At 48.6% G+C, this 11,739-nt stretch overlaps 1 protein-coding gene across 2 annotated transcripts; it reads left to right on the top strand.

Annotated features, from left to right (window-relative positions):
* The first annotated feature begins 4,021 nt into the window (after positions 1-4,021).
* On the top strand, positions 4,022-10,069 carry LOC127676336 (gastrula zinc finger protein XlCGF8.2DB-like). 2 transcript variants are annotated; one of them, XM_052172269.1, is made up of 6 exons: positions 4,238-4,277; positions 6,063-6,101; positions 6,606-6,722; positions 6,817-6,943; positions 7,994-8,092; positions 8,558-10,069. In XM_052172269.1, exons 4-6 carry the CDS (start codon positions 6,910-6,912, stop codon positions 9,463-9,465), a joined length of 1,041 nt encoding a protein of 346 aa, XP_052028229.1. In that variant the 5' UTR covers positions 4,238-4,277; positions 6,063-6,101; positions 6,606-6,722; positions 6,817-6,909; the 3' UTR covers positions 9,466-10,069. The 2 variants fall into 2 exon arrangements, with proteins under 2 accessions (XP_052028228.1, XP_052028229.1); XM_052172268.1 differs by lacking the exon at positions 6,606-6,722 and having other exon boundaries at positions 4,022-4,277.
* Positions 10,070-11,739: the final 1,670 nt, after the last annotated feature.

The raw sequence follows: 11,739 nt of genomic DNA, 5'->3' as shown, positions 1-11,739 counted from the left end.
CATAACAGCTCAAACCTACAAATACCAAGAATAGAAAGAAGACTTAAAATCAGGCCTAGGCTGGGCTGGAGAGGAGGCTCAACAGTTCCGATAACGTGCTGTTCGTGCCGAGGGCTTAGGTTCACTTTCCAGCACCCAACACGCTGTGGTGTGCCACCATCCAAAGGGCAGCGCACACGGCACACACACATGCAGACAAAACACTCATGTACACAGAGTTATTAAATACCCAAACAAGTTAACAAAAGGAGAAATGTAAAGGAGTAGAGAAGCCATTCCGTGGAATGGCAGCCGATGACCTCGCCGAGCTCAGGACAAAGGACATTCAATGGACAGAGGGCGTTGGCAGCCTTCAGTGCCAAGAGAAGGATCTGTGCACACTGTCCTCTAAAGGTAGAAATTACAAAGTGAAAACCAGTGGTGAAAGCCAAGGGTGGCGAATGCCGATGCACTGCGAAAGGGGAGCCTCTCCGAGCTCTAGCACAGTGCTCAGAACCCCAGAAACTCCAGGAAAGCCTGAAATGGCATATGCCTGGTATTGGGTGAACACAACTGCTAACCAAGACTATGTGAACAGCAGTTTCCACTCTTAAACTTCACGTAGAAACAAAAGCATGTCAGCATAGGCACAAGCCAAGGCCCCTGGTGACCACCCATCCAGCACAGAGAAGACACTACACACACATTCGTTTTATTTATCAAGTTTGTAGGGGCAGTGTGGCCCACACAACACACAGTGTGTGTGCAGGTGTTGGAGTCAGCTCTCTCCTCCCATCTTTTGGGTCTTGAGGGCTGGAATCAGTTCATCAAGCTTGAGCTCAGGGGCCTCTCCCAGCTGAGCCGTCTCGGCTCCTGCCGCACTTGATGTTTTGAAGCCTCATCTTGTGTAGTTCAGATTGGAGATGGTCTTGAACATATAATCCTCCTTCAAATCCAAAGGATTTATACCTCCAAAAGTCTATACCTCCAAATAATGGGGTATAGACTTTCTGTTTGAAGAAAGGCATTCTTAATCATGAGTGTAAAGGAAAGAATACAGGCCGGGCAGTGGTGGCAGAACCTTTAGTCCCAGCACTTGGGAGGCAGAGGCAGGCTGATTTCTGTGGGTTTGAGGCCAGTGAGGTCTACAGAGCGAGTTCCAGGACAGCCAGGGCTACACAGAGAAACCCTGTCTCAAAAAACCAAAAAAGAAAAAGAAGGAGAAGAGGAAAGAGGAGAAGGAGGAGGACGAGGACGAGGAGGATGAGGAGGACGAGGAGGAGGAGGAGGACGAGGAGGATGAGGAGGACGAGGAGGAGGAGGAGGACGAGGAGGAGGAGGAGGACGATGACGATGAGGAGGAGGACGAGGAAGATGAGGAGGAGGAGGAGGAGGACGAGGAGGAGGAGGAGAGGAGGACGAGGAGGACGAGGAAGAGGAGGAGGACGAGGAGGATGAGGACGAGGAGAGGAGGACGAGGAGGAGGAGAGGAGGAGGACAGCATGAAGTAAAAAAGAACCAGGACTGAGTCAGTCATGTTCCACTCACTAAACAGGAAATCCCAGAAAAGAAATAAGAGGAGAAAGAAATCAACAAACAAACCAACCAAACATAAACACCCAACAAAATTACCAGAATCTACAAATAGTCCCCAGTAATTAACCCGTCTGCTAGCCCAGTAATTAACTGAGCTCTCTAGTTATAAGCCAAAGGCTAATTGCTTGGGTTAAAAACAAGGTCTCACTCATTTTTGTCCTCAATAAATAAGGTCACTAGCAAAGAGACTGGAAAAGAAAAGATGTAAGATACAAACCACATGGAAGACAAAACCTAACCATGAGCAGTTAAAACTTCCTTCGGATAAATTACACTTTACCAAAGACTGGATTAGATAAAACATGCTACAACATATTAATAAGAGGAACAATCTGTTAAGAATTTGGACACACACACACACATATCCAATTTGGATATATCCAAATTATATTTATATATATATATATGATATGTCATTATTAGGGTCCTTTATTTTCAAACATAGCTAGACATGAACAGATAAATAGGATGACTTCAATGCCTCATTATCATCAGAAGACAGCAGTCACCTAGATTTAAAAAAAAAATCAAGTGAAGAATTAAATTGCAGGAGATTTTTGGATTATAAATGGGCTGGAGAGATAGGGGTGGTGCACAGACATATATATACAAGACACCTATACATACTACAATTAAAAAATAATTTATTTAAAGCAACAACTCTTGAAAACTTATTCTCAGAGGCCCATGGGCTTTTCCTGACATTGATCACATTGTAGAATATGAATGATGTCCTTTTTGTTTTGTTTTAAGACAGGGTTCTCTGTGCAACAGCCCTGGCTGGCCCGGAACTCACAAAGTTCCACCTGCCTTCGCCTCCCAAACCCTGGGATTAAAGGTGTGCACCACAACTCCCAGCATAAAATGTATCTTCAAAAACACAAAACAATCAAAATTATTACTTGTATCTACTCAAATAACAATCAAATAAAACTGAAATCTACAAAGTATGCAGACAGCTCAGCAGTTAAGAGCACTGGACACCACTGGACGCTATTTCAGACTTAAGGCGGAGAGCAGGCTTCACGTGACTATTACCACTCTGTTCTGTTCTGAGGCCACTTTCCTGGAACAAAGAAGACTTGTCCATCTTGTACTGTGCCACTTTGTGGAGCTGGTGCTTGCCGCGTTGCTTGCAGAAAATCTGGAGTATCTTAGTAATGCTCACACGTTTACAGGAGTAGTATCGGCACAGAAGGTAAATACAGTCTTCAGAAGAGTAAAATTAGAAAACACAACCTTCTAGGACTGGATCCCCATCAGGGACATCAGCCCTATGCCTGGGCTCACTATCCAGACCCCAGGGTTCTGCAACATCAGTAGGCGGGGATGGGGGTGGGTGGGGGTGGGGGATGGGGGGTGGATGGGGGGTGGGGGATGGGGGATGGGGGTGGGGAATGGGGGGTGGGGGGGTCACTTATCATCTCATCTGCACCAGAAGTTTGCAGCCCAGCTGCCGTGCACCAGTCACACTAAGGCAGGGCAGATTTCAGATTTACCTAAGGTGTCAGGAGACAAAACCTCTCTCCTCTCCTACCTTCCAGCCTTGTTTGTTTGTTTGCTTGCTTGCTTGCTTGCTTGCTTGCTTTTGTAAGAGGGGTTCTTGTGGTTCTTTGTACAGCGACTTAGCCTTGAACTCAAAAGTCTATTTATCTCTGCCTCTCAAGTGCTGGAATTAAAGGTGGATGCGCCATCTCCTCTGAGTAATGTAGTTCAGACAACGTGCACCATGGAGACCCGGACAATTGCCGAAGTGCAACATGGAGAAGCAGCGTGCATGAAATTAGCAGGACTCCTGCAGACACTGTCATGATTACAGATACACCAGTGTTCTCGTTTCCGGGAGCAGCCTCGGGGCCACGGCGAAAGTTTCCTAAGCTGACTCCCGATATTCCCTTAATTTTATAGAAGCGTTAATTCCGAGAAGCATCTGAATCTAGAGCCCTGTGATGAAGGAATCTTTGATTCCAATCCAAGCACGTCCTTTCCCCCTCTTCCACCGTCACCATTTCTGTATTTATTAGCTCAAGGACCTGGCAAGTACCATTTCACACAAGGCAAATGTCTCAAATGCAAAATGCAACTTCGCTCGTCTCACACATTTCTAGACCTTAGATAAAACAAGCTTTCACTGTGTAGCCCTGTCTGGCCTGGAACACACTATGACAGCCTAGCTTCTAGGACACAGAGATCTACCTGTGTTCTGTAATTTAAAAGAGATCCAGCTCAGGAAGAAAAAAAAAAAAGAACAGCATGGAGAAAATAGTCTCCACACCAGTGCAAAGAAGTCCACTGAGACTGCCTCCTCCAATCGGGCAGCTGAGTCCGGATCGCAGACATTTGATCCTGTCTGAACTACATTGCCCAGAAAACATTGCATGAAGTTTACCCAATGAAAATGGGCAATTCGGCGACGGCAAGAGCCGTTGGGCGGGACTTTCGGCTTTGCGTGCAGAGGTTCTTTGTAACTTCCTGGACCCGGCAGTATGTCTCACCGAAAACTGGTGCGGTCAGCTTTGGCCATGGCTGGGAAGCCGGCACGTTAAAAGCGTTTGTCCTCCGTCACAGAGACGGCCCTGAGGATTGCGACAACCCGTGTGATCTGATCCAGGCTCCGAGTGGGGATGGCGACGTCCCAGGACCCCACCATCCTCTGGAGCCCGATGGTGATTGTGGAGGCTGCGGGTGGAGCCCTGCCCCAGGTGAGTGCCCAGTGATCGCCCACCTACCCGAGCTCTAGAACGCTGAGATCTGGGCGAGGAGCCAGCAGGGCAGACCCCCACGTCCCCGACTGTAGGGCACCGATGGACGGAATTGTGTTTTTTGACACCTCTGTGCTAGATCGCTGGAGCCATCCCCTGTGACTCACGGCGTCTGGTGGACTGTGCGTCCCAAGGCTTGCCAGGGCGCGGAGACAGCCCCGGGGTGACCTCTACTGGCATTAGATGAGGGGAAGGGCTCAGTGCACCCAAGGAGCTGACTTGTTTCTAGAGGTAGCCACGGAAGATTTGAACAGAGATGAAACTGGTTCTATTCAAACTTTCCCAAGCATCTCCGGGGGAATATTGAGCAAGGATGAAATTATGTGGATAGAGACAGAGATCTATAAATCCTTAGGTGAATGCTGTGGACTAATGCAGCAGTTAGGGTTTAGACCATAGAGATTAGTCTTCAGGTATCTGAATTTTTTTTTTTTTTTTTGAGCGAGTAGTACAGGTGTTCCTGGATATGTAAACGAGGCTGGTCTCAAACCTGAGTCCTTCAGAGTGATTGGATTAAAGGCAGGACCTCCTACTTTAGAGTAGTACTTTCTTTCCCTTTTATTATTTATTTATTCATTTACTTAGTTACTAACATGTGAAACATTCAACATTTGACCAGAGTCTACTGTGTTAACTATTTTTCCTCTCGAAGTCAGGTCTGGCTGGCCTCAGAGATCTGCCTTACTATGGTTACCTAATACCTTTCTGTTGTTGTTATTTTCCCCTTGGGTTTTCGCTTTGTTTTTGTTTTTGTTTTCCTGAGGCAGGGTTTCTCTGTATGGCCCTGGCTGTCCTGGAACTCACTCTGTAAACCAGGCTGGCCTTGAACTCAGAGATCCGCCTGCCTCTGCCTCCCAAGTGCTGGGATTAAAGGTGTAAGCCATTTCTCTTTGTAGCCCTGACTGCCCAGGAACTCACTCTGTAAACCAGGCTAGCCTCCCTAATACTAGGATTAAAGAACCACTGCCTGGCATCTTTTTTGGGTTTTTTGAGACAGGGTTTTTCTGTATAGGATTAAAGATGAAAGCCACCACCACCTGCCTCCTAATTCTTAACTAACTGTATATAGATAAACCTATACATTCTGAAACAGTTGTTTGGGAAATTCTGGACACAAGCATTAGTCATATGCATAGGAAAAGCCTGTACTAAGTACTTGACACATACTTTTCCTTTGGAGCTGGGATTGTGTGGTGGTTTTAATGAGAATGGTTTCCGCAGGCTCATGTATTTGAATGTTTAGTCACCCGGAACTGTGGTACTGTTTGAGAAGAACTAAGAGGCGTGGCCTTGTGAAAGGAAGTGTGTGGCTGGGAGAATTTGCCAAGGCGAGGCTGTCTGTGCTCCACCCCACCCCCCTCAGACAGAAAGCTTCCATCAGCTAGCGTACCAGTACCGCAACTGTCTGCCTCCCACCGTGACAATAATAGCGGACTAACCCCTGTGAAACTATACCAAGCCCTACCTAAATGCTTTTGTAAGAGGCGCCTTGATCACGATGTCTCTTCACACGATAAAACAGCACATGAGGCAGGCTGCCATGCGTGTCCTCAGGTAACCAGCTGAAGAGAGTGATTCTTCATCCAAGGTCACCCAGCAGGAGACACCATGAAGGGGTGGAGCCCAGGGGACCTGGGGGACCCGGCTGCCTGTCTGAGAGGGGACTTGGGGAACTTTGGAATACCAGCACTCTTGCTTGTTCCTCACAGCCTTGTTTTTCTACAGGTTTCCCAGTATTCAGTGAAACCTGCCAACCAGGAAGAGGTAAGTGGGGGGTGTCCAGGAATCCCACTCCTCACTTAACACATAGGTGAGCTCTGGGACTGTGGTGCCCTGGGACTCTGTGCTGGGAGTCTCTCTAGCCTTCCATTGGATAGAAAGGAGGGACTTTCTATGGCACCCTTCCAGCCTGGATTGGCTGCAGCTGTGGTGGTTTCAGTGACCATGCCCCACACTGGCTTGTAGGCTTGAATACTCCGTCCTCATTGGTAAAAGGTCTGGAGAGAGTTATGAGGTATGGCCTTGTTGAAGGAGATGTGGCACTGGGGGTGGGCTTGTAGGTCTCAAAAGCTCTTGTCATTCCCAGTTAACTCTCTTAGCTTGCTGCCTACGGATCAGGATGTAATTAACCTCTCAGCTGCTGCTCTAGTGTCCTGTATGTCTGCAGTCGTGCTCCCTGCCATGCAGGTTACAGACTCACCCTCTGAGGTGTTAGCCCCAGTGCACTGGTTGTTCTGTAAGTCGCCTAGTCATGGTGTCTCTCCACAGTAACAGGAAAGCAGCTAAGCCAGCATGTCCACCTGCCTGCTGTTGCTGAGCACAGTGGGTAGCGGGACCTGAAGGACGGCTGGGTGTCAGTAGGTTCACAGCCTGGTACCCTCTGAGGTAGGAAGCTAAGTGGGAGTGACTGTCCTGAGCATCCCAAGAGTCCGTGACAAGGAGGCTTCATATAAACAAACTCAACTTTCCCCATGTGCAGGACTGCGTGTCCTTTGAGGATGTGGCTGTGTACTTCTCCTGGGAGGAATGGACGCTGCTCGATGACTCTCAAAGGCTCCTGTACCAGACTGTGATGACGGAGATCTTCACACTGGTGTCCTCACTGAGTAAGGGCCTCCTGCCGTCCTGTCAGAGCATGTCTGTGTGGTAGAAACTAGGAGATATGTTCCTATCACAGTTGCCCTGTGAACGCTCAGTCTTTCCCCAACTGTCCTACGGCTGAAGATAGACACAGGCTTGTTACACTTTTCACTCTTAAGTACAGTAAATGCAAACAGGAATCAGTTTGGGGTGACAATATTTGTTTAGGTGGTGGGTTAAGGCAAGGTCTCCTGGAACTCACTATATTGACCAAGCTGGCTAGAACTCACAGAGATCCCCCTGCCTCTGCCTTCCAAGTACTGGGATTAATGATTTGTACCACTAAGGGATCAGGAGTCTTAACAGTGGTCATGTCTTCCTGACCTGGTGACACTGTAAATGCATGGCATTTCTGTGACAGGTCCTTTTCTCTCTCTATAGGTGACATGCCTTGTGTCTGTCTGTGCTGGGAATATAGCCCTGGTGGGCTTACTATTTGGTGTTTTTCTTACAAGACATTCTTATGACGGTTGTTCTCATTAGACTTCTTGACTTTGTATTGTTGGGTTGGTTTTCCGTGCTGTGTATTCGCAAACTGAGTTCTGTGTCCCAGTCCAGACTACAACCTGATCTTGGGGCGCTGTGTTAACCAGTATACTGTAAAGAATGCTCCCCAGTGATTCCTGATTGGCCAATAAATGTCTGGGGCTTAGGACTGAACAGAGAAGAGAAGAAGGCAGGACTAAGAATCAAGTGAGAGGTCGTGAGAGACCATGAAGGGAAGGAGGAGGAAGGCAGCAGAGAAGGCCGCCATGACGCAGCCTGGACCTCGAGTGTGTGACTGAGAGAAGCTGGTCCTGAAGACACACATGGAACAGCGCAGGCAGGGCAAGAATGTGGGGGCTGGGGCGTGGCTCTAGGTTAGGGTAGCTCAGAATCTGCCCAGTTAGGCTTACAGCTTTGACAGGTGAAGCTTCCAAACAGACATAGAAATTCCTTCGAAATTGGATTATCATGGGTTGGAAATCAGCCAGGCCTTGTATGGAGCACTTACTTCTGGTATTATTTTATTTTAGGACTTGAACTTTCTGGAATTCACGATTTAACTCAGGTGGAGTCTTGTGGAGATCTCTCTGTGCCTGCACTGAGATTCCTGACTCCGTGTTTATGGACAGGTACATTTTGTCTGTTCCCTTGCAATGTTTTGAAACACAGGAGGCTTTCCTCTGTTGTGTTAGTGTGCACTATGCCCAGGGCAGTGCTCGAGTCCACGTTCTTCAGTTGCCATGTGTTAGGGGCCTAGACAGCCTTCTGCTCTGTGTCCTGCATCTCCAGCAGCTGAGGCTTGCAGAAAGCTGGTGGTGAGGAAAGAGTGTGTTACGGTTCCTAGCATGCGTCCCTGTGATTTACTGCACGCTTGTGTTCCTGCTGCCCCTAAGGTCCCTAGAACCTATGAACTTGACACAGTCAGCATGGTAACAGGCCCTCTTCACACTAAACTAGCGCCCTTTGTTCTGTGAGAAATCTCAGATCACGATTAGTAATGTGTGCTGTCTGTCTGCCTGCCTGCCTGCCTATCTGTCTGTCTGTCTGTCGCTTGACAGTCTACATGCTACTCATCAGTATTTCTCTGTGTTCAGGTTGTTGGATCAAAGTGGGGAGTGAAGCGTCCCCCTCTGAGCAGAGCCTGTCTGCAGAAGGAGGTGTCAGTTCATCCATGCTACACCAGCAAATGCTGTGCTGTGCTGAGACCCCCTTGCTCCGCACGGACAGTGTGACGATCCTGCAGACCTCCTCGGGTCTTCTCGGGCATCAGGTGACTCCCAGAGGCGGGGAGCCGGCCGCGAACGCTGAGAGTGGAGAGGCCGTTCACAGTGAGAAGAGGAACTGCAAATGCACTTACTGTGGCAAGATCTTCACCAGTATATCCCACCTCAATCGGCACTGGAAGATACACACTGGAGAGAAGCCTTTCCGGTGCAGCGAGTGTGGCAAGTCCTTCAGCCAGAAGGCCTTTCTTGTCAAGCATTTCAGAATGCACACCGGAGAGAAGCCGTACAGGTGCGGCGAGTGTGGCAAAGCCTTCAAGCACAATATCTCCCTCATTTCTCACCAGGGACTCCACACAGGGGAAATGCCTTTTAAGTGCACGGAGTGTGGGAAATCGTACCGGAGCAGAGAGGGCCTCAAGGTCCATTATCGATTTCATACTGGTGAGATGCCCTTCGAGTGCAGCGAGTGTGGCAAGTCGTACAGGAGCCGCGAGGGCCTTCTGAATCATTTCTACACTCACACCTCGGACAAGCCTTTCAGCTGCGGGGAGTGTGGCCTGTATTTCACCCAGAACTCCGAGCTCACTGACCATCTAACAGTCCACGGCAAACCTTTCAGGTGCAATGAGTGTGGACGGGTCTTCAATTCCAGCTACAACTTCGTTAGACACATGAAAGTGCACGTCGTAGCGAAGCAGTATGCATGCAGGGAGTGTGACAAGGTGTATTGTAGCAGCTCCAGCCTGTACAAGCACCGCAAGGTTCATGCCAGGTAAACCGCACAGGCGTAAGCGTGTAAACCGCACAGGCGTAAGCGTGTAAACCGCACAGGGTGTAAACCGCACAGCGGTCTCTTACTCATCTCCGTGAGCCCATGAAATCTCAAAGCAAAGCAAACGTGGGCGTCTTCCGCCCCCACCTCCAGCGCACAGAAGCGGAGCACTCACTGGACTAGGATGCACCGTGAACCCTTGGATTCTGGGATAAGCTCTGACCAGAGCAAAAGTGTTTTCTGAAAACAACGCACACGCCCTGCATAGGTCTCTGGGTGTGGAAATGGTAGGGAGCAGCTGCCGCCACTGCAGACCTTCAGAACCTGACCTTAAAGAGAGGTTCTGAGAGTGTGAGACACAGCCATGGAAACTGCCTCCTAGTAGGTATATTGGGCGGTGATGAGGACTGCTGTCATCTTTCTGTTCCCAAGGCCTCGACGCCCGGGAGCAGTGAGACTGAGCTCTTGTTCTTGCCTTCACGAGTGGGGTGGGGATTCCAGGCTACTGAATTTGGACGACGGGGGAGCAGAGGGGTTTAATGAGATATGACTCCTCTTTCTGCTCAGTGTTGCAGTGCTCTGAATAAATGTGTTTTTCTCCTCTGTAATCTTCCATGACTCTTGAGAGGTTTTCTCTTGTGCTCCTGAGTTTTAGTACATTTGGGGGCTTTTTGGTTTGTTTGGTTCTTTTGTTTGGTAGATAGAGATGCTTGTGTATGAGTGTTTGGTTGCATATATGTATGCCTACCATATGCATATATCTGTGTATGTATCCCACATTTTTGGCTGGTACCCACAAAGATCAGAAGAAGACAGGCTTTTCTGGAACTAGAGGTACAGATGGTTGTGAACTACAGTAGCATGTGCTAAAAGCGTAGCACATGCTCTTAACCTCTGAGCCATCTCTCCGGCCCCAATTTTCACTCATTTTGAGGGGGAACAGCTTTATGGTGTTTCTCATGTTGAAGTGTAACCCCACATGTTTTCTATGTTTGCCTGTGTGTATTTGTGTGTCTTGAGTGTGCATGTGGTGCCTGAAGAAGTCGTTGGATCCCTTGAACCTTGGATTGTGTCTGCTGTGTGCATGCTGGGAATGGTACTGGGCCCTCTGCAAGCAAGGTAGCAGGGGTTTTTTTTGTTTGTTTTTGGTGCGGGTTATTTGCTCCTCTCTCGTGTGTTACATCGAGACTGAAGTTTACCCTCCCCGCTTCTCTGTTCCCTTCTTCTACCTTCCTTCATTCCCAGATCCAGTAAGAAAACAGCCAGGCCTCCTAGAGATTTCAACCAGACATGGCATAACAAGTTACAGTACGACCAGGTACAGACCCTCCTATTGAGGCTAGACAAGATGGTCTGGTAGGAGGAAAAATACCCCAAAATCAGGCAAGAGTGTCAGAGGGAGTCCCATGGGAACACAGTTATACAGACATACGTGTATGTCAGTCTGTGGGGCAGGTTAGGTGACCCCGTGGGCTGTTTTGTGGTGCCCTTTACTCCTCTGGCTCTTAAATCCCTTCTTCGCCTTCTTCCACAGGATTCCCCAAGCCCCACCTAGTGTTTGGCTGTGTCTCTGCATCCGTTGTTCCTGTCAGTTCCTGATGAAGCCTCTCTGATGCAGATTAGGACAGTAGGTTTTCTTAAGCCCTGAGTCATCTCAGCCACCCTGCTACAGACTTGGTTTGTTTTCCGAGTCCCCTGGAGAGGTGCTAACGGGAGGTGACTTTGAGCTTACACACCTGTCCTCCACTCCGCACACTTTCATCATTTACCTCAGGCAGCCCACAGAGCCTCCCTTCTTTTTTGGTTTTTCTGTGTAGCTCTGGCTGTTCTGGAACTCGCTTTATAGACCAGGCTGGCCTCCAGTGCCCTGAGATCATCCACCTCTGCCTCCCAAGTGCTACCTTTAAAGGCCTGTGCCACCACATCCAGACCCAGAGCCTCCCTTCCTACTCAGAAACATTTCCCATTTCTTTCCACTATGGCCAAAGACAGGTTGTAGTTTTTCTGATAAGTTGTCTTTTGCCATTGGTTCTCCAGACCACGTCTGTTCCAACAAAAAGCTCCTGCCTGCCTGAACCTGCTACACGATCTCCAGGCGGCCACTGAAGGTTTGGCTTGTCTTAGCTGCTCAGGCGTCTGTCTGTCTGTCTGTCTGTCTTTTCCTAACCAATGCTGGGAGAATTGCCCTTGAGCTTTTTTTCTAGTCCATTTCGTGATTTTTTTTTAAATTTCCTTTGAATTTCTCTCTTTACATTTGTTTTGTTTTGTTTATATATGC

The sequence above is a fragment of the Apodemus sylvaticus genome, chromosome 1 (assembly GCF_947179515.1).
Source record: "Apodemus sylvaticus chromosome 1, mApoSyl1.1, whole genome shotgun sequence".
Classification (NCBI taxonomy): Eukaryota; Metazoa; Chordata; class Mammalia; order Rodentia; family Muridae; genus Apodemus; species Apodemus sylvaticus.
This window is presented reverse-complemented; position numbering and strand designations above follow the sequence as displayed.

Bases quoted from the DNA above. Each gene is read 5' to 3' on its own strand.
- LOC127676336 (XM_052172268.1), top strand. From the start codon at position 4,200: ATGGCGACGTCCCAGGACCCCACCATCCTCTGGAGCCCGATGGTGATT. The intron at 4,278-6,062 runs GTGAGTGCCCAG...GTTTTTCTACAG, and splicing joins CGGGTGGAGCCCTGCCCCAG to GTTTCCCAGTATTCAGTGAA. The intron at 6,944-7,993 runs GTAAGGGCCTCC...ATTTTATTTTAG, and splicing joins CACACTGGTGTCCTCACTGA to GACTTGAACTTTCTGGAATT.